Here is a 20,194-nt window from a genome sequence, read left to right as displayed (position 1 = left end):
GTCTCCTGCCGTATTAGATTCTCTCCTCAGCATCAGATGGCTGATTTCGCACGAACTTTTGGGACTAAAATTATGAGAGAATGAATCAAAAAGGGTCTTACTTTTTTTTTATCTTTTTTTCACCTACTCCATGCATGCTTTCATCCTGTGGTAGTGTCTAAATGCCTGATATTTTATAAAACATAGTATTTGGCTCTTAGTTTCGGAAAGGTGCCCCTGATTTGTACTAAAACCAGGTAATATTTTTTTCAATATGTTACCATGGCTACTGGATTTTATAAGAATAATCACTAAATTATTTATAAATGACTTGAACCTCCACACACCAAGGATTTAAAAAATATGCACTTTTTTTTATGACAGAACACTAGAAATTTCTGTGTGGGCTGCCTCAAAACAGCTTTATTTCAACAAAATGAGACCAAATTTTCAGAAATGACCTAATTGTATTGAACTACCTTATATAGTCTGAATTTCCTCTGACCCTGCAACCCTCCTCTTTTTTATTTGGATATTGATATGTCGGGTTGGGGTCAGAACGTTGTGCCATACAAAAAGTTGGAGATTTTGCGGTACCGCGGAGTATCGCCCTTCAACCGCTTGTAACAACTTTCAAGTTGAATTTCTGCATGTCACACCTACCTAGTTCGATTCCAGAATCATTTTCCTGTATGCTGATACCAAATTTTCTCCAAAAATTACATTTATTATTGAATTTTCGATAATTTTCCACGAGAGACCCTGTTTTGTTGACATTTTGAACTGTAATAGAGAGTAGGCAGAGCTTGTTACTTTTGGAACGGAATGGCAGCGGGCACGTAATTTTTCAGCGGAATTTTGAAATATTCTGTTAGATTCTGGTTTTAAAAATCGTTCCTGCTCTGTTCTATTACAAATATTAAAAAACGATCATTTAATGTTAGAAATTGATTTTCTAATATTAGAAAATGGATTTGATGTATTCAATTACATGTACTATTTTTTAATATTAGAAAATCATTTTGTAATATTAAAAAATGTGACTGATTTTGCAATATTACAAAGTGATTTTCTAATATCACAAATTAATTTTCCAATATTACAAACTAATTTTCTAATATTACATATTCAATTTGTAATATTACAAACTGTGTGATGTTTTCTAATATTAAAAAAATCTTTTTTAATAATATTAAAAAAATGATTTTGTAATATTAAAAATTCATTTTCTAATATTACAAAATATTGATTTTTGTCCACTTTGGCTTGCCATACACATGCAGTTGCTCTACATGTCACAGTAATAATTAGGCAATAAACAACAACAGTTTCATTATGATAATTATTTAATCAGCACTAGGAACCACCACATGTTATGGAATTTCATTTAATAAATGTTTAGTTTTGTTCCTATGCTTTCATTTCCATGTATTAGTGTTCAAATTTTGTAACAAGTAAATAAAAGCCAAAGAACAAAATATGACATTTATCAAAATAAAAAAATAAACAGTCAACAAAGTTTAACAGCATTAATCTGGAAATGGATCTGGTGGGAATCAAGGGGAGCTCCTAGATTTCAGAGTTTTGAGACTAAATCAGTTATGATTCATCATATATGATATATCTTGATTTCAAATTCACATATTGAAGCAAATATTGCAGACTTAATCCCATATTTTCATGTCAAAATTTAAATCTCAAAATGGCTAATATCCAGGAGCTTCCAGGGGGCTTGGTCCCCGGACCCCCCCCACCAAGGCATTGCCCTGGACCCACTAGGGGCCTTCAGTGTCCCCCAGACCCCTTGCCAAATTTATATGGTACCTCTTACTTTCTGTTAAATTTGTTACCATTTTTAAAAACTGCCCTCTCCCTTTTTATTGGGAAATTTAGTGACATTTTTACATTGTTGGGAAAAACTATCGAAGAAGCAATTCAATCCAACTATCATCAATTAATCCAAGTTTGAAATGAAAACAATAATATATGATTTTGTAATTGATGGTCAACAAAGATTACATCCAGGTAGTAAGCTTTTTCTAAAATTCACAAACACATTGAAGATATTTGCCTAAACATATTTGAAATGTACTAGAAAAAAAATGTTTGACTTCTAAACACAAATCTTTTAATTCAAAATAAAAAAGGCTTATTGCAAACAACAAAGTTTGCTTCCAAAACATACTGTTTGCAGAAAATCACATTTATTTCTCATTTGTGAACATGAACTTTTCGGTATTTTTCAACCTTAATTGATTTTTCTCCCTTTTCATTATTTTGATCATTAAAAATTATGCTCCATTTATTAATAAGAGATTATGATAAATGTAGAATGGTATCAAATGTCTTATGAAAAATCTTGAATAGTAGAATACACATCATTTCCCTCCCCTATATGTAAGTGCTCCTTAGATTTTGCAAGTTTCATTATATAAAAAACCTTACAAAAAAATGAAAATTTAAAGATCTCTCCAGTTACCTCTGCCACTTTTGGAATATCAAAGTATTATTGGGGAAATAAAACGGCCATTTCTGGGGTGAATTGGGAAATTTTCACCATGGAAAACAGTGTAAATAAAGCCAAACAATATCACTGTGACTTAACAATACTCACCATGTGGGGTCCCTGTTAATTTCAAATCCTTTATGAAGAACATGTAGCATGTCCATTTATTGTGAGGAGAGTCGTTACATATTGGTTAGCACATAAGTATTTTGATTCAAAGGTCTGACTCCCTGGCCGGGGTGAAAAATTCAGTGACCCCATTAACTGTTATGGAGATTAATTAACCCCTTCTTTAACAGCATTGACAAAATAGTTTTGTGAAACTATGCTTGTCAACTTGATGAGAATGATAAATGACTGGCTCGTGGAAGCGGAGTTCAATGTTCAAAGAATGTTAAAGACCAGTGATATGGTTTGCCATAAATAGCAGGACTCATTTGTCACACATTGAGAAGTTAGCAGTTAGAAAGAGGACACATCTATGTTTCAGAAAATGCAAAATATTTAAAAGTTCTAATGCATTTAAAGCCCTACTTGAATGCTTTGATAAAGTATTAAATATTTTCGAGTGCCATCTTGACACCATCACATCGGACCTTTCTGCTCGTGTGCATAAAAATATTGAAGCGTCATGTCGTACCAGTCAAGTTTTATTTCCAGATAGTGTTATTCAAAGGGATCCTAACATCAGTGTATTAAAAATTTATCGACATTGGTTTTTATTTATGTGTAGAACACATGACTATTTAAAGAAAACAAGACAATATGGCATCTGAAAATATTTAATAATAATAATCCATCAAAGCATTCAAGTAGACTGCTTTAAATGCATTAAAACTTTTATATTTTTACACTTTCTGAAACTAGATGTGTCCTTTTTAATGGCTAACCTCTCAGTGTTTGATGCCAGATAAAAAAAATTGTATGGTGCATCCTTAAAACGAAATCTTAAAGATTTTTAAAGAATCATTCAGTTCAATTGTAAACATAGAGTAAGACTAAACAGAAATGTCATTCTTTCACTAACTAATGTACAGTAAATTGAAAAATAAAAAGTTTAACCCCCTTCTCTCTGAACTTATTTTTCTTTCTCGGGAGCAGAAGTTATTTCTTCATAGTATTTTGAAGTAAGATAAACCATTTTTTATGAGGTGTCAGGTGTTGTCCATGATTGTGTTAACTTGTCCATGTATTGTGAGGTGTTACGTAATGTCCACGTTTGTGAGTTTTCTTGTATGTGTTTTACAAGGGTTGTCTTATTAAAAAAGAGTTTACTCGTCATATCTTTGCTTACAACTATATGTACCTCTCATAATATTATATTGGTTTAGTGAATGAAAAAAGGGTCATTCTCCTTTTAAAGAATTTTTACAGTCATTTGAAATTATCTAAGTAACTTTCTGTATTTGTGTAAATGTACTACACAGAGTAATGTGAAGGACGGTAACTCATATTTGTAATGTCTTGCCTTATTGCAATGAAAAGGGAACTTAGTTCCTATGTTTTATGAGGTGGCATTTTTGTTATGACTGTAAGTTCATTTGTCCATGTTTTAGGAGCTAATTTTTTTACATCCCACAATGCAATTTTCAAAATGCACAAACACTGAAAAACATAAGGGATGTGAATTATGGAGTCTGAATTTCCTGTTGGAATTTTCATATTCACTTCTGCTTTTGACTACTCACTTGTTTGCAGCTTTTGTTGTGATAAAATCTTTGATGTATTGGAAATATACTTTGATGGAAACAACTCGCTTGTTTTTTATGATCTACTTGAATTGCAAGCAGTTATTACTTTCTGTGAAGTTCATGGAATACAGGAATACAGGAAATACATTTTATCTATTTGAAAGAGAACAAGGTGAAAAATACAACTAGTTCTTCATAATTTCTGCTCAGTGAAAGATAGTGATAGTGAAATGATTAAGTTGCTTTGCTGGAAGCTTCTAGAGGAATTAGTCCACATTTTAAGAGTTTATGTTAAATTTAGATTGGGATGTCATCTTGTCACTTACCAAAATGGTTGACAAAGGTGAAATGCTGTTTATTGTAAATACTGCCATTATGGTTTTGATAATGATTTCCATTGTGATAGGATTATATTGCTCTTTTAAAATTGTTAAATTGCTGACTAGATGGGACATTTTTTTTTCTGCATGGAATGTCAACATAAGAACAGAAGTTTGATTTGTTCGAATTGTAAGTTCAATTTACTATAATATTTATTTGCACCATAAGTAAATGATCATGAATATTTTTTCAAAATGATTATCATTTTACAACTTGTAGCTTTGACTCGGTAGAACAATCTGGCAGGACTATTCTCACCATATTTTTTTTTTAAATAGAGCTGATGTAGGTTTGTTTTGTTTGTTTGTTGGGGTTTAACGTCCGAGCAGCAATATTTCAGCTATATTCAGACAATGAACATGAAATGAAAAGAAGAAAGGATGGGTCACAAGGATAATAGGGTCGACAAATTTTGATTGCCACTGGAAAAAGGGGGGGATGGGTAAGGTAGGGCAATTTAGCCTCCTGTGGCGGAGCGCAAAGGTTCCTACTATCGAATACTACAGCAGGGTTCTTTAACTTGCGAGGAACGTGGCATCTTTCCCAACACGGTGCACCACTATGGTTTGCGGTCAGGTTTTCCGTATTATAGCCTGACAACCCCAGCATGTAACACGCCAGGGGTACCCCATTCCACCACCTGGGGCACACATCCCAGTTGCTCTATGGGCAGAGCGCCTAGCCCCCGGCTAGGTTTCTGAGCACTATTTAGTCGCCTTATACGACAAGCTTAGCGCTGCTGCAGGCCTATTCTTTTAACACCCGGACCTGCACGGGGTGAGCTGATGTAGGTACATGTGTTTTAAATTGTCCATTTTTATGGGGAATTTTTTTTAATCCCATAGTTCATAGCAAAACCACTTGATTTTCTTTGACATGGCAGAAATGTTTTGTTTGTACATAAGACATTTTCAGTTTGTGAGAACTATCATAGTTTTTGTCCTGATGTCAGATATACATTGTAAACTAATTACATCATTTAGAAATGGCAATATTTTGTTTGGGTTTTCTTTCACTGAATTGTTAGATGCAGAAAAAGTTACAGAATTCTGCATTGATAGCAAAATAGAATTTGAGTGTTAAGATTGTGGACCATCTGAACACAGGCAGGTAGGTACATTTACTGTGATTGATTTAACGTTTTTGCAGAATTACCTCAGTATGTTTGATTCTATAATGGAATTTTGCAAGCATGCTTGATACATGTAGATACGAGGTATTTTTGTCCAGTGATATTGTTTGTGGGACGTTGTGTCCATTTACTGTGAGTTCATTTGTCCATGATTTATGATACATTGTGTCCATTGACTGGGAGTTCATTTGGCTTTTGTCCATAATTTATGGGATACTGTGTCCATTGACTGTGAGTTCATTTGTCCATGATTTATGATACATTGTGTCCATTGACTGGGAGTTCATTTGACTTTTGTCCATGATTTATGGGATAATGTGTCCATTGACTGTGAGTTCATTTGTCCATGATTTATGATACATTGTGTCCATTGACTGGGAGTTCATTTGGCTTTTGTCCATGATTTATGGGATACTGTGTCCATTGACTGTGAGTTCATTTGTCAATGATTTATGATAATTGTGTCCATTGACTGGGAGTTCATTTGACTTTTGTCCATGATTTATGGGATAATGTGTCCATTGACTGTGAGTTCATTTGTCCCTGGTTTATGGGACATTGTGTCCATTGACTATGAGTTCATTTGTCCATGGTTTATGGGACATTGACTGTGAGTTTATTTGTCCATGGTTTATGGGATACTGTGTCCATTGACTGTGAGTTCATTTGTCCATGATTTATGTGACATTGTGTCCATGGACTGTGAGTTTACTTGTCTGTGTTTATGAGGTTTAGTTTGTCATTTATTTCCCATAATGCAAATTTGAAAATGGGAAAACTCTGAATAGCACATGGAGCCAGAATTACCTGTTGGATTTATATTTTTGCCTCTGACTGATTTTTCTAAGATTTGTATTTTTTGTTCTGACAATAACTTTAATGTTCTTGAAGTTTATATTGATGGTACCAATGACTTGCTTTTTATGATATTACAGAATTAGCAGCTGCTGTTATTTTTTGTGGCATCAATTCAATTGAATACAAGAAGTATCTTTAATATTTGACCAAGGTTAGCAAACATTTTATTATCTACATGTATTTATACATTTACATAGCTGTGATACATGTATAATGATTCATAACCCTTTTGTTTGTGAAACAGTTGAAACAATGTTCCAGATAGCCATCCACTGAAGCCAAACAAAAACAATTAAACTTATACAGTTCACCATACAGCCTTCAGTGATACATGTTACTTAACAGAAATTGAATTTTTCACTTATCCTATGTGCATTTCACTGATTTTGTTTATATTGGTACAGTCAGATGTCATTACTTTGACATTTGACATTATAATCATGAGAACATATTGCTGATTGAAAAATTTATTTTCAGTGAATCTTTCTGGTATAAGTCTAGGTGCCAAAGTCCCGCGACAGTTATGCCTTTCATGTCTATAATCAGCAAAATCTGGCTAGTAACATAGTATGGGACATACAGCCTAGTCCGGCACATTTTGGAAGACTGCATTTTTTTTAAAAATGTACATGCATGTCAAAAAATTGTCTGACAAGGGAATGCCACAGCTCCACTGTGCATCTGTCAGTATAATACAAGGCAATGTCCATGTTTTATGGGGTCAGTTGTCCATTTATTGAGTGTTGATATCCCATAATTCCATATTCAAAATGAAATATTGAGGAGCACATGTTTGTAAATGGCACAGTCAAGCTGGGTTATTCCTGCTGGGTTTTTAGTCTTTATTTTTCATGATGACTTTCTGAAAATATACAACTTTTGCTCATCAAGTGGCTTTAACTTTCGTTGTTCTGTTATGGATGGCTCCTATGTAATCCTTTTTTATTCAGAACTTCAACTGTTTGCATCATATAGGATTGGCATTGATATAGGAATTTTGACATACTGTTATCCTTTGTACCTCAATTAAGGTAGGCAATTTACTACTCTCTTAGCCATTGAAGATTATTGAAATATTGCTGATATTCTGATTTTGGCAGATATGAATCTTACTATAAAATTGATGAGGGGGGGGGGTTGTGTGTTTGTTACTGTAATACACCTTTTCTCCCCTAGCCTATTTAGCAAATTAAGATGCTATGTCCATTCTAGCTCAGCTACCCCATGGGCCACTTGGGCTTTCACCATCACTATGTGTCTGTCATCGCCTGCCATCTTTATATTTTTCAGAGGTCTTCTCTGAGACTACTTGATGAATTGTAACAATCTGATATGAGTAATATTGTTTTGGACATTTTCCAAATTTTCTGAAAAAAATTGTTGCTTAATGTTGGAGTTATTGCCCCTGAAAGTGATCTTCCTTAAGTTTTTAGCCCAGTTGCAACAAAGTTGAATTCAGCTATTGGTTTGGTGATTGTTGGTGGACTGAGGCATCAACATTTGTTTCTGGACAATGACTAGAAAAGTTGACATCAGTTACGGTGATGAATTTGGTTTCTTTGTGATAATTTGAGTTTCCCTAGACCCATCCTTTTCAAATTTTAACATATTGAAACTTACAACAATGTGCAGACATGATTAGAAAAGGGGGGGGTCCTGTTTATGAAAATGAGCAGATATAAGTTCTACTGAAATTGAAGAATAAATACTTTCATATTTGTGGCATCCCAACTGATGAGTATTGCAATATTTTTGGTGTCCTGGCAAGATGTTTTGCGTATTAGACGCTTGTTTTATGCATCCCGTAAATCCCTGATGTGAGTAGGTTTTGTCCAAGAATTACAAGGATTGTAGTCCAGGGAATTATGAGTCAATTTGTCCAAGAATTATTGGATATCTAGTTGTCCATGAAATTGTGAGGCAATTTTTTTTCAAGAATTATGCATTGGGTTACCAGAATCCATGAAATTGTGATTTAGTTTCGTCCAAGAATTATGAGGAAATTTTTAGTCCAGGGAATTATGAGAAAACTTTCAGTTCTGGGAATTCTGAGTCAATTTATCCAAGAATTAAAGAATTATGAGTCTAATGAGCTTAGTAGAATCAATGAATTTGTGAGGTAGTTTTGTCCAATAATTATGAATTAGTCCAGGGAATTATGAGTTATGAGCACCTGGGCCCATCGCTTTCAGAAAAAAGAGGCCCAAAGGGCCAAAGCTCAAAAGTTGTTTAAAAATAGGGTTGTGATATACTCAAAGAAAAAAGAAACTATAATATAATATATATAACTATCTTCTTGGAATTTGGTTTCGGGAAGTTAACAAGTTTATAGCCAAATCAAATGAAACTTGGATATATTGTTGGGTATCTTAGGCCAAATGAAAAGATATGTTTGTTTCCTGTTCCATAGCCAAAAAAATCCAGGTAGATAGGTAGGTAAATTTTTTTTCTTTTGACGCAATCACCGATCTCTCCTTTTGGTGAACACACGTCTTAAACATCAGTTGCAGCACACTGGTGGATTGCATGCCCGATTGCATGCTTGCCGCCTAGGAGGCAGCCATTGTTGTTTATTTAGAGTCGGGACACGCTACCTGTGAGCTGCTTCCTAATAGAAAACTCTGAGGGGTTGCGACAAATAAAGCTGACACGGGTCGGAATTAAAAGAAACTCTGAACCGGAAATTTTGTATGGAAACGATTTTTTCCAGGAATTTCTGGGGGAAAAATCCAGGTTGGCAGGTCTCAATCCCGGTCGGTCGGGAAACAGGAAACAAACATTTTTTATTTTTTTATTTTTTTTTTTTTTTGGCCTTATAAACAAAAACTTATTGCATTATTTCCAGCATTTAGTTCTTCACAATAACAAATACACCAAATCATCCGGAATGTACAGTATATCCAACTGCAACTTGGTTCATACAGCGGGAAAATTTATTTTGGAGGGAATCTGAAATCTGTGAGATTTTGAGGCAACTTTGGGAGGTGGGAGATCTTCATAAAAATTCATTGATTTCTGTGAAACTCACAGATCAGTGAAACTTAACACGTCTGACTTGAATGTTTATGTAACTATTTGCTTACAAGGGATCCATACTCGTGATTTCTTTTTGAGTTATTTATAAATAGTTGAATTTTATTGACTTAAATATGAAAATTTTGAAATGCTCCAAAAACTTTACATTTGTTAAAAAAACAAAAGTATGCTAGTCACTGTATTCATGCACTAGACCCTCAACTTGCAAGATTACCTACAAATACAGGTATTGTTCTTGGTCTTATTTTGATAGACAAAGAAAAATTACTGACAAATAAAACAGTTGTCAATGTGCATTTAGGATATAATGCAAGACTTGTTCTTGTTCTTTTGTCATCTTATAAACATTTTTTTTTTCAATACAGAATGCCACGAAGAAAACCAGTAAAAAAGAGCCAGAAAATTATACAGGACAGGTTGCCACAAAGAAAACATGAGGGAAAGAGTCTTAAAAATAATGACAGGTAACCATATTGTTATATGCCAATTTCTTTGCTTATATCTTGAAAATTTTTTTCTCATTTTTGCTCACTTAAATTTTTTACCATTACAAAAAAATTGAATGAAAATAACATGAAATGTGAATTTCGAAAAATAATCAAGAGAGCTATGTTCAGTACAAATATAAACCAGATCAGATCAATCTAAAAATTATTGTCTACTTGTAGTCTAATCAAGGCATAATATCCTTTTATTGAATAAAAAATCGAAATCTCACATTTTAAGCACTCAAAGTTAAAGAAATTAGTAGATTCAAAGGAAAATAACTATTTTTTTTTTTATAGTTTTTCAGTCTGTTTAGCGCATGCATTTGCCAATCCAATTTTCTTACATAAAGATGCTTATTGCCAAAACATATAAAGATTTCAATTGAAAAATTTGGCACATGCATGTGTTTGAGGTTTTCTATACTAAAAGCTGTCTAAAATTGAGCAAAACTGTTACAAATATAAGAAAACAGCACATTTGGCTCCAGTTTCTGACAATCTGTGTCGGAGAAAGTTTATTTTCAAATTGGCCATTTTCAGCATTTTTTTACAAATATTTAAGATTTTAATGGGCCATTTATTAACCTTCAAAATAAAATCCTGTAACTTTGATGGGCCATTTTCAGCTTCAATGGGCCTATGGCCCATGGCCCCTGCCTTTCCCAATCACTGCCGTGTGTTGCAACTACAGACGTGCCTACCCTTAGAATCTCTGTTCTTTACCTAAGTCTTTATACATCTGTGTTCAAAACTACTTGCTATGGGTGAGTGAACAAAGATATTAACACAATTTTGAGCTAAACTGTGAAATGCAATATATTGCAATTAATTTTGATTTTTTTTTTAGATTTTCTCTTTAATTTCATGAAAAAAGATACTGAAAAATTGTACCGTTTAATTTAATGTCAATTTCTTAAGTTGAATTAAGCACATTTTTACCTGTTTATTTTCTTAGAAAAGAAAAAGAAATGGTTGATCAAAGTAATAATGCAAATTTAAGTGTCTCTTTATTTCCCACCATATTTTGTGGCAACAACGTTTCATCTGGAGAATTTGGAAATGCCATTATTAAAGGTCACAATTCAAACGAGTTATGACATCATGGTAAAGTATGCACTGTTGGAAGCGCAGTGTGAAACCTTAATTCAATATGAAAATGAAAAGATATGGGGTAAGTGTCAGAGAGACTGCATTTCTCCATTTATGTCTTTCAGATTGATTGGATGGGCCACTTTAAATGGGTTAAAGAAAATTAAATGGCCGGTTCAGGTGTTAGATCCAGATGGTCCTCTAGTGTATGTCAAGTCAGATGATGCAAAGTAAGATTATTATAGATTATAGATAGATTGCAAAAGTATTTAATTAAAATAATACAAACACTTATTAATATGTTTTACAGAAAATGATTGCCAGTATTAGTCTGTTGACTGAAGTTGGAATTTTTTATAAATTTTTTTAATGCACCCAATTGACAATTGACTAAATTGAATATCAATTGAAAGAATAGAGTGCCATCTGAAAAATGTGGTCAATCAAATGGTGCAGATTTTAGCTCACCTTACCCAAAGGATCTTAAATTAATGTTTTTTTGTTTTTTTGTTTTTTTTTCTTTTGAATTAAATCTTGTAAAGGGTTTTTTGTGTATTACATCATGTTATCATATAGGAAGACATCTTTAACAAAATACAAAAGGAATTTCTCATATTTGTAATGAGTCATCATTATATAACCCCTTAAGATCTTCGTGGAGGAATGCATACAAGTATTGTTTTTCCTTGGATATCTCAAAAAGCAAAAAAAAAAACAAAATTGTTGTATTAGAATTGTTTTATGCAAAATGTTACGATTTTTTTCGACAAAATTTCTTGAAAATCTAGGGAATGACTTAAGAGTTAGTTTAGAATTAAAGTTGTGTGTCCATTGAATGAAAATCTATCTCAAAATTGAATTACTCCTCTTGAACACCTTGGGAGATTTCAGTGAAATTATATTCTATGAAGGAACATTATATCAGAATATGTTCTTACAATCTTTTTTGCTGTTGGATCATAAAAAAGGGAGATAAAATGGCCTTTGACAGGTATAGTAGGGTACTGATTAATAAGAAGGTGTATTTTGTTGATAAAATTGGTAAAAAACTTGATCAGAAAGAATATGTGAGGGATACATGCTTCTGAGACATTTTTGTCCTTTGTATTAAGAGCTTGTCTCAGAGAAAAGCATGCAAAATCCTAAATTTTGTTCGGAAGCAAGGTTTTTTTTTTCACAAGTGAAATGGTATAACTGAAAGACCTTCCTTCAAAACTTCCAAGATGGTTGAACTGCAGGCATTGAACACTTTTACCCCATTTAATTTTTTTTTTTATATTTAGTCATTTTTTATAATAAAATTTGACTACTTACAGGTGTCTTCAGGGTATTATTTTCTGACTATATGAAAATATTATCAGTGATTCTTGAAAAAGTAATCTTTTATCTACCAAATTCAGTCCAGATTTTACATATCTGATTTTTTATGAGATGGCACCATCAATAAGAACTTTGGCAGTTTTCTAGATTGTTCAAAAATGCTAATATGTCCATTGTTTATAAGCACCTATTGTCATAAGTAGACATTTTAAACATAATTTTTTATGATTTTCTAAAACAGTATACTGTTAAGGCAACAATATCAAAAATCACTCTATGGCAAATGACTATTTACATCACCAGCAATGGATGAAATAGGTATGTTTCGATTTTTTTTTTTAAGCAAACATGGTAAAAAACATGTCTGAACCAAATTTTGAAATAAAAGCATTTTTAACAAGTGATATGCTGGTTTGTTTAAAAGCAGTTAACTTTTTATTGTCAATGGCTTTGTAAAACATGTTCTAAACTCTCAAAGTTGGCCAGTTTTTGATTTATCAATTAATAGGTAAACTGAGGTGCTTGGCAAGCGCAGCATGATGTGACCAAAGTTGCCAAAGTTCTTCCTGATGGTACCATTTCATAAATAATCTGAAATGTAAAATCTGGACTGCAATTGGTAGATAAAAGATAATTCTTTAAAGATTTATTGATAGTATTTTGATATGATCAGAAAAAAATTACTCAGAAGACACTTTTAAGTAGTCAAATTTTATCATAAAAAATGACTAAATTTACAAATAAATGGGGTAAAAAAAGTTTAAGGCCTGTAGTTTGGCCATCTTGGATTTTTCATTAAAAAAATTGTGCCTGAAGAAGTTTTGAAGGAAGGTCTTTCTGTTTCACCATTTAGTTAAAAGAAATGAGAACCTTCTATCTGGACATTTTTGCATGGTTTTCATTTAGATCGATTCTTCAATGAATCCATATGCAGAGTGTAATATATTAAGATTTGTACATTTTTAGGATGTATGTGCCAGATGTGGAAGATTTTTATGATAATTTTCAACAATATTCAAAACTTGCAGAGAGTATGAAATTCTTTCGTTTCATTTTATGTTCTTACAATGCACACTAATATTTACATGCTTGTTAAAACTACAACATTCAGAATTTGTGTAAAGAAGAATTGTTTTATCATAAATTTACCTTTGCTATTGTCCAAATCAAATTACTAATTTTGTTGCACTACATCCTGGGAGCTCTGGCTTACATGGCCCAAATTTTGATTGTATTCAAAACAGGTTTTTACATAGTATCAAAACAAAAAAGGTGATCAAACAGGATTCATAAAAAAAACAAGAATTTATAGTATTTAACTCATTATTAGTGTGCATTAGATGTTAATTTTATTACTGCAGAAATTGATTTTTAGATTCTGTGATCAGTTTTCAATATTAATTGTCTTGCATTGCAAAACATAATAGTTTCAAAAATCAGTTTCTTAAGGTTAGGTACTAATCATTTCACCTTAAAGGAAAAGCCATTGATTTTAACACCTCCAGAATTTTTTCCATGCACAGTACAAGAAATTTAACTTTTACACTTGTCATTGTACACAATGTATGCTTCTGTAAACAGGTTTCAGCACAACAATTTTTGTTCTAGTGAACTGATTCTTTTTTTATGTGAAGACACCGATCCTTGGTACTAAATCAATGTTTGTATTGATTTTTGGGGTTTTAGCCCCTATTGTTTTTTGGGGGAGGGTCAAATGGGATTTTTTTATGGAAAAAATGCTATTTTGTTTCCTAAACATCCAATTTTGATGAGGTCTCTTTTATTGTGTTCCTTGAAAAAAAAAAAAAAAGTTCAAATGGGCCCCCCTCACATCATTGTCTATCTGTTACTTTTTTGAGATAGATAAAGGTGAAAAATTACTATGGTAAAATTTTCATACTTTTTTATTTGTTTTCCAGTTTTTTTTTTTTGATGGATTTTTATATGACCACAAAAATGTGCAGTCGTATAATGGTATCATGCTGTTGTCGTCTGGCGTCGTCGTCATGTGTAGACACTTCCGTTTCCATGCGATAACTTGAGTATAAAGAATAGATCTTTATGAAAATATACCATAGGGTGCCATACCACAAAAGGAAGCCTGGGATTGAATTGGGGGGTTGTGTCTTGAACCGTTTAGGAATTAAGAGCCAAAAAGGGGCCAGAAACAAGCATTTTCATGATGTCAGGACAATAACTTGAGTAAATGATCATGGATCTCTTTGAATTTGTACCATAAGGTGTCATTCCACAAAAGGAAGCCAGGGATTGATTTTGAGGGTTGTGACTTGAACCGATTAGGAATTGGGGGCCAAAAAAGGGGCTTAAAACAAGTGTTAAAACAAGGTGCCATACCACCAAAGGAATGCTGGGATTGATTTTGGGGGTTATGACATGAACTGTTTAGGAATGGCATTGTTCTTTTAATTGTATTATTAACATTGTTAGGTGTTCTTTGATATGACCATAATATCAATCTTTTGTCCCTCGTGATCTAACAAAATTTTAACTCTGGATATTCTTAGACTTGTTTAATTTTCCACTGTATTGAAATTATAGATATCAAGTCAAATCTGGGAAATTTTTTGAATTTTTTTAACAGGTTCATCCTGTGTAAGAGTCTTACGCTCTGTCAAATATTTATCGGAATCCAAACTCTGAGCTGTATTAAGCTTGAATGTTGTGTCCATACTTGCCCCAACTGTTCAGGATTTGACCATTGCGGTCGTATCAAGCTATACCATGTGAAGCATTTTATTACCTTTGGATTCCTTTTGAAAAATTACCATTAAATTACCATTTTTGGCTCAAGGGAAGTTTTATTTTTCATCTGATTTTGACGGGAATTTGTTTCATTAGATTCCTCTTAGTCAGAGCTTTCAGTAGTGTCAGAGAATTTTTTCATCTTTTACAGTTTTTGAGATAATTGAGGTCAAGCATGCAAAAAACTAAAGTGTTTTGGTTGATCTTCAATTTAAAAAAAATTTTTGTTTCATTTGATTTAAATGGGGTTTCTTCTAAATGATTTCCCATTAAAAATGTTACAGTTATCAGAACATTTTTCTTTTATCTTTTTCATTTTTTAAAGATAAAAGGGGCTGAAGGGACCAAAAAATGTTGATTTCATGGGTGTAGGAATTTTTAATTTTTCATCAGATTTTGATGGGATTTTTTTTTTATTGGAACTTTTCTGTTATTCTTTCCAGTCTCAAAGCATAAGGTTTTTACTATCTCTTAAAAATGCAATTTTACATTATTGTGTCAAGCATTTTACATTGTCAGAAACGTTACTGTGTCAGAACTGTTACAGAATACTAAGAAATAATTGATTGACATTGATGTGGTCATATCATGCTGCATTTGATAAGCATCCCAGTTTAAAATACGTGTAAACTGGCATTTTTTACTCTTTCAAAATTTAACATTATATATTATGATTTAAATGTTTTCTTTCATATTATTTTTAATACCTTACCTATAGTTATATTTGTTTCTTTCAAAATTCAGAATCAGATTATCATTAATATTATTATCATTATTTATTGTTGAAAAAACTCCCCCCCCCCTCCTTCAATTCTGGTGAAATGGTTAGTTCCTTCATTCAGTTTTAAGCTACATTGATTCCCTCGTTTCAATTTACAGAGTTACTTCCCATTTGCAAGAGTTGTCTTTCTTAACAGTAGGTATCTTGTATCAAATAGGGAAAATTCAGTTTTTATTTTTTTCAAATTTATTGAAAGGGCCTTTTGGTCCCTATTTATTTTTGACAAATCAGGTAAAAATAGTTTATGGAACATTTTAAATTTGACTTTTGACTCTGATTCTAATGAAATTGTACACTAACTAGTATAATATACCTACTGGAAAGAGAAGATAACTCTGCAAATGTGAAATAAATCTTAACTGTTAACTGTTAACTGAAAAGAGAGATTAGCAAGGTTCACATGTACTCTTTTATTTTGCTTGTTTCACAAAATTCCCAAACTTCTGTCAGTGTGAAATTGCAATATTATTGTGTTCAGGCTGTTAGCTATTTTGCTAAAATTATCTTGTTTTGTACACAAGATGCTTGCTTGTAAATAATGATGGGGGGGAAATGAATTTTGTTTCCCTGTCACAATCATTTGACAAGTTCAGCTAAAAATGATTCTATGCATTGATGCTGAAATATATAATCTTAAATTGTTTTGGAAGAGGACCCTATCATCTCACTAAAATGACTAACAAGTGAGAAAAAAAATCTCTTGCACCCAAATAGTTTGTATCAGATGTGAGTTTCTAGGATCTGATAGATATTGTAAAACATTTAATGGAAAAAAATATCAGATTTTTTATCATTATGCTCCTTCAGACCCCAGATTAGAAGAGGTCCTTGTTAGGGAAAATAAGCAAATGGGGAGATTCGGAATGCGTTGCAATACTTATACTGTAAACAAAATTTTCTTTAGACAGTGTGCTTACTGGTTTTAATACACAAATGCTCATTAAAGAATGCGAGTATGTTTGAAATTTATAAAACCCATAAAAAAATCCAAAGTAAAGGGCAGTGACACAGTTCAAAGTTAGTGCATGCACATACATGCATGCATGTTCACAGCACTCGACATCTGGTGTAAAGATAGAATATTTCAGACTTTATTTATGTTTGACCACTTTTAGGCATAAAGAAGAGAAAACAAATGACAAAAGTTCTATGGCTTTAACTTATCCACTCCACCAGCTACATTGTTATTAGGGTTTCATGGGTGGCCAGATGTTTCATCATGTGATAATAAGCTAGGTCACATGATACATGTACAGGTAAAGTGTACTTAGTCATTTTTTAAGCGATTTTAGGCATGATTTTTGAACATTTTTTACTAAATAGACATACAGAACCAGCGTTAACCAAAAAATCCTTTTTTTCTATAAAAAGAAAGAGTAAATGTATACTTTCAGTTTCAATAGTTTTTTGGTTAATGCTGGATCTCACTATAAAATAAGTTGATAACATGAGTGAATATATGCTAATATGCTATTTTATTTACTGAATAGCCTTCCAGATGGTTTTTGTGCCATTGTTTCTCAAACTTTGCTTCTGAATTACAAACTTTACATATCATACTGAAAAATCTACAATATAACCTACATAATTATTGAGTTTTTTCCCAAATCAATGATAATTTTTCCCCCATTATTCCAGTAGGCAGAATAAGGCCTTATGGACCCTCATCCTTTCAAATCAATTCATAAACAGTTTCAAAATTAAGTTGTCATTTGTTTTTTTTAAATGTACATATGTATAAAGGGTAAAACTTATATGTGCATATACCAATAGGACGTTAAACCCCAACAAACAAACAAACCAATAGGCAGGGGCATGAAAAATGATCATGCCTAATTCATAAATTCCATTTTTTGTCCTTTTTCCTGACACAATAGAAGACAAGACCCTTCATTTCTAACAAAATTGTTTGGAATGTACCAATCAGCAATGTGATAGAATTTCAAATAAATCTATCTGTTAACTGGAGCAAATCTAAGACAACTGTCAACATATGCATATTGTGACAGAAATTTTTTGTATACAAAAACAAAAACAAAAAAACAAAACAAAAACGTACCATCAAAAGTTACTTTAGATAGATCTCTTCCAGCGAACCTCCCCACCTTGTTCCTCTCCTGAATTAGCATTAACTTCGCAATTTCCATTCGTTCTATCATGCCAGAGGTGGCCCTATAATAGGCCTTGTGGACGTCCATTGTATGGCCCATATGCTTACACAACCACTCTACTTGATTGTCCTTCAAACCAATGACCTAAAGAATTAGGAATACCAGTTTTACATTTCACAAATAAGAGTCCTTTAAAATTACAGATATTTTCATTTTGTTTCGAAACTATAAAGTCAAATATTTTCGTAAGACATGCAAATGCAGGATGGATAAGTCAATAATAACATAAGCAGTTTTTGTGGATGCTGCTTTCTGACATGTTTTGTGTTGATATGATACTATTATGAGTGATTTATATGCTCTCAAAAGGAGGATTAATGATAGAAATGTATACAAAAGTAAATGCCTTTTAGGGACTGGCTGATAGGGTGGTCCTTCCCAGTAGATCTTTAGTAGAATGTTACACGACAAACAAAGGACCAGCTGAGCTGAAATCCCACGGATTTATACTAGATCCCCACCTGGTCCTTTTCAGAAGATATGTAGTAAATTGTTACATTAAAACACATGGAACCAGTTCAACTGGAATCCAATAGAGTTACGAGATCCCCAACATAGGCTGAGGAGTTCTGTCCACTTGCTTATGCTACAAGATTTGAAATTGACTAGTCAATCTATCCCCAACGTAAACAATATATACTGCAAATATTCAGTTTATAGAAAAAAAGAAATAAAAATAGAATTTAAAGAATAAACAATAAGTATGAAGTCAATTTTTATTGAAATAAAAATATGTATCTCAAACTTTTGGAAATGCCTAAATTGCATGTTGTAATCCTGACCTCATTTAAAAAATTCTCATCAGGAGCGTCTCAAGTGTCATTTCATCATATTATGACAGTCTTATAACTCTTACCTGTGAAATTGTTGCTGTATATTTCCGTAATTTTGTTGCTGTAATTCTTTCCGGTGCTTGAAGGTCTGCTTTATATTTGATTTCATCCAGACTATTTCCAGCTCTAACAACCGAAAGTGCTACAAAACAAAAATCCAGATTCTTTTTTTAAAAATAAAGTATTCTGATGTCAAAAATGATTGTCGATATCACTTTTTTCACAGGCTAAAATATTTATCTTCAATTATCCACATATCAGCCAAGAATCTTTGGCAGCAACAGATGCAGAAATATATTAAAGCACTTAAAATGATGAATCCAACTAAGGGTGGATCATTCATTAAAAAAAAAAAAATTTTTGATATAGGGTCTAATTGAAATTTCAAACAATTAAAAAAAAAACAAAAAAACAATGCAAAAAAAAAATAATGACAAAAATGATTTCAAAATGTAATTAGGGCAATGTACCTCTTTTTCTTCAAAGTTTTGTAAGAATTATATGGTATTTTTCTGAATAACAAATTAGCTTTCATATGATACCTCATTATGTAAATATCTTCACATATAAACAATAGCACATTTCGTGTCAGATATGTGACAACCTTTATTCCAGACTGTAGGGCTATTTTAAATCTAAGAAACCATTCACATGAATAAAGTTTTGCCTACATTTTTAGTAAGGTTATATTTGAAAGTCTAAAACCTCGACCACTTAAGCAGATATGACTTCTTTAATATCCAACATCATAGTTTCAAAATATTATAAAATGTTACAATCTTGCACCTACTCTGATCACTCCATTACTGAATAGCTTAAACAATACTTCTAAAAATTCATTTCAAAGCTCTTCTTTCATTTCCAGCCCATAAAAACTAAGAAATGAAGGGAAGGCAATGAAAAAAAGAAAGAATAAATACACTACAATACTGCAGAAGTACTATTGTTTGTGTGGTACCAATTTTTCTGGATTTCAAGATTTATCGAAACCATGAAATTCAGTACCCAACGAAATATGTATTTTGCCTTGCTCCTTGCTGTGCTGATTATTAACCCGAATTCAAGAACCAACAAGCATATGATGCATTTGAAAAACATGAAAATTGGTGTGCATTAATAAAAGTACTTTCATGGTAACAGGATCTATAATTGTTGACAACAAGAAG

General features: G+C 32.3%; 2 protein-coding genes across 6 annotated transcripts in view; one reads left to right on the top strand and one right to left on the bottom strand.

Moving 5' to 3' along the window:
- Nucleotides 1-20,194, top strand: part of LOC148614296 (uncharacterized) — a 41,455-nt gene that overhangs the window by 3,790 nt on the left and 17,471 nt on the right. The window contains exons 2-5 of one of the 3 annotated variants that reach the window (XM_088588362.1): nt 9,949-10,047; nt 11,286-11,390; nt 13,447-13,511; nt 17,140-17,280. In XM_088588362.1, coding sequence (XP_088444488.1) covers nt 9,949-10,047; nt 11,286-11,390; nt 13,447-13,511; nt 17,140-17,183 — 313 coding nt within the window. In that variant the 3' untranslated portion in view covers nt 17,184-17,280. Of the gene's footprint in view, nt 1-9,948; nt 10,048-11,285; nt 11,391-13,446; nt 13,877-17,139; nt 17,281-20,194 lie in introns of those variants that run through there. The other 2 variants (XM_088588363.1, XM_088588360.1) reach the window with 2 other exon arrangements.
- Nucleotides 1-20,194, bottom strand: part of LOC148614299 (uncharacterized) — a 36,189-nt gene that overhangs the window by 11,424 nt on the left and 4,571 nt on the right. The window contains exons 4-6 of one of the 3 annotated variants that reach the window (XM_088588352.1): nt 19,052-19,170; nt 18,084-18,279; nt 3,338-7,409 (exon numbers count right to left, since the gene is read on the bottom strand). In XM_088588352.1, the coding sequence (XP_088444478.1) occupies nt 7,390-7,409; nt 18,084-18,279; nt 19,052-19,170 (335 nt within the window). In that variant the 3' untranslated portion in view covers nt 3,338-7,389. Of the gene's footprint in view, nt 1-3,337; nt 7,410-17,276; nt 18,280-19,051; nt 19,171-20,194 lie in introns of those variants that run through there. The other 2 variants (XM_088588353.1, XM_088588354.1) reach the window with 2 other exon arrangements.

The sequence above is a fragment of the Perna viridis genome, chromosome 6, assembly GCF_037379345.1.
Source record: "Perna viridis isolate PV_CMFRI_1.1 ecotype Kerala chromosome 6, ASM3737934v1, whole genome shotgun sequence".
Lineage (NCBI taxonomy): Eukaryota > Metazoa > Mollusca > Bivalvia > Mytilida > Mytilidae > Perna > Perna viridis.
This window is presented reverse-complemented; position numbering and strand designations above follow the sequence as displayed.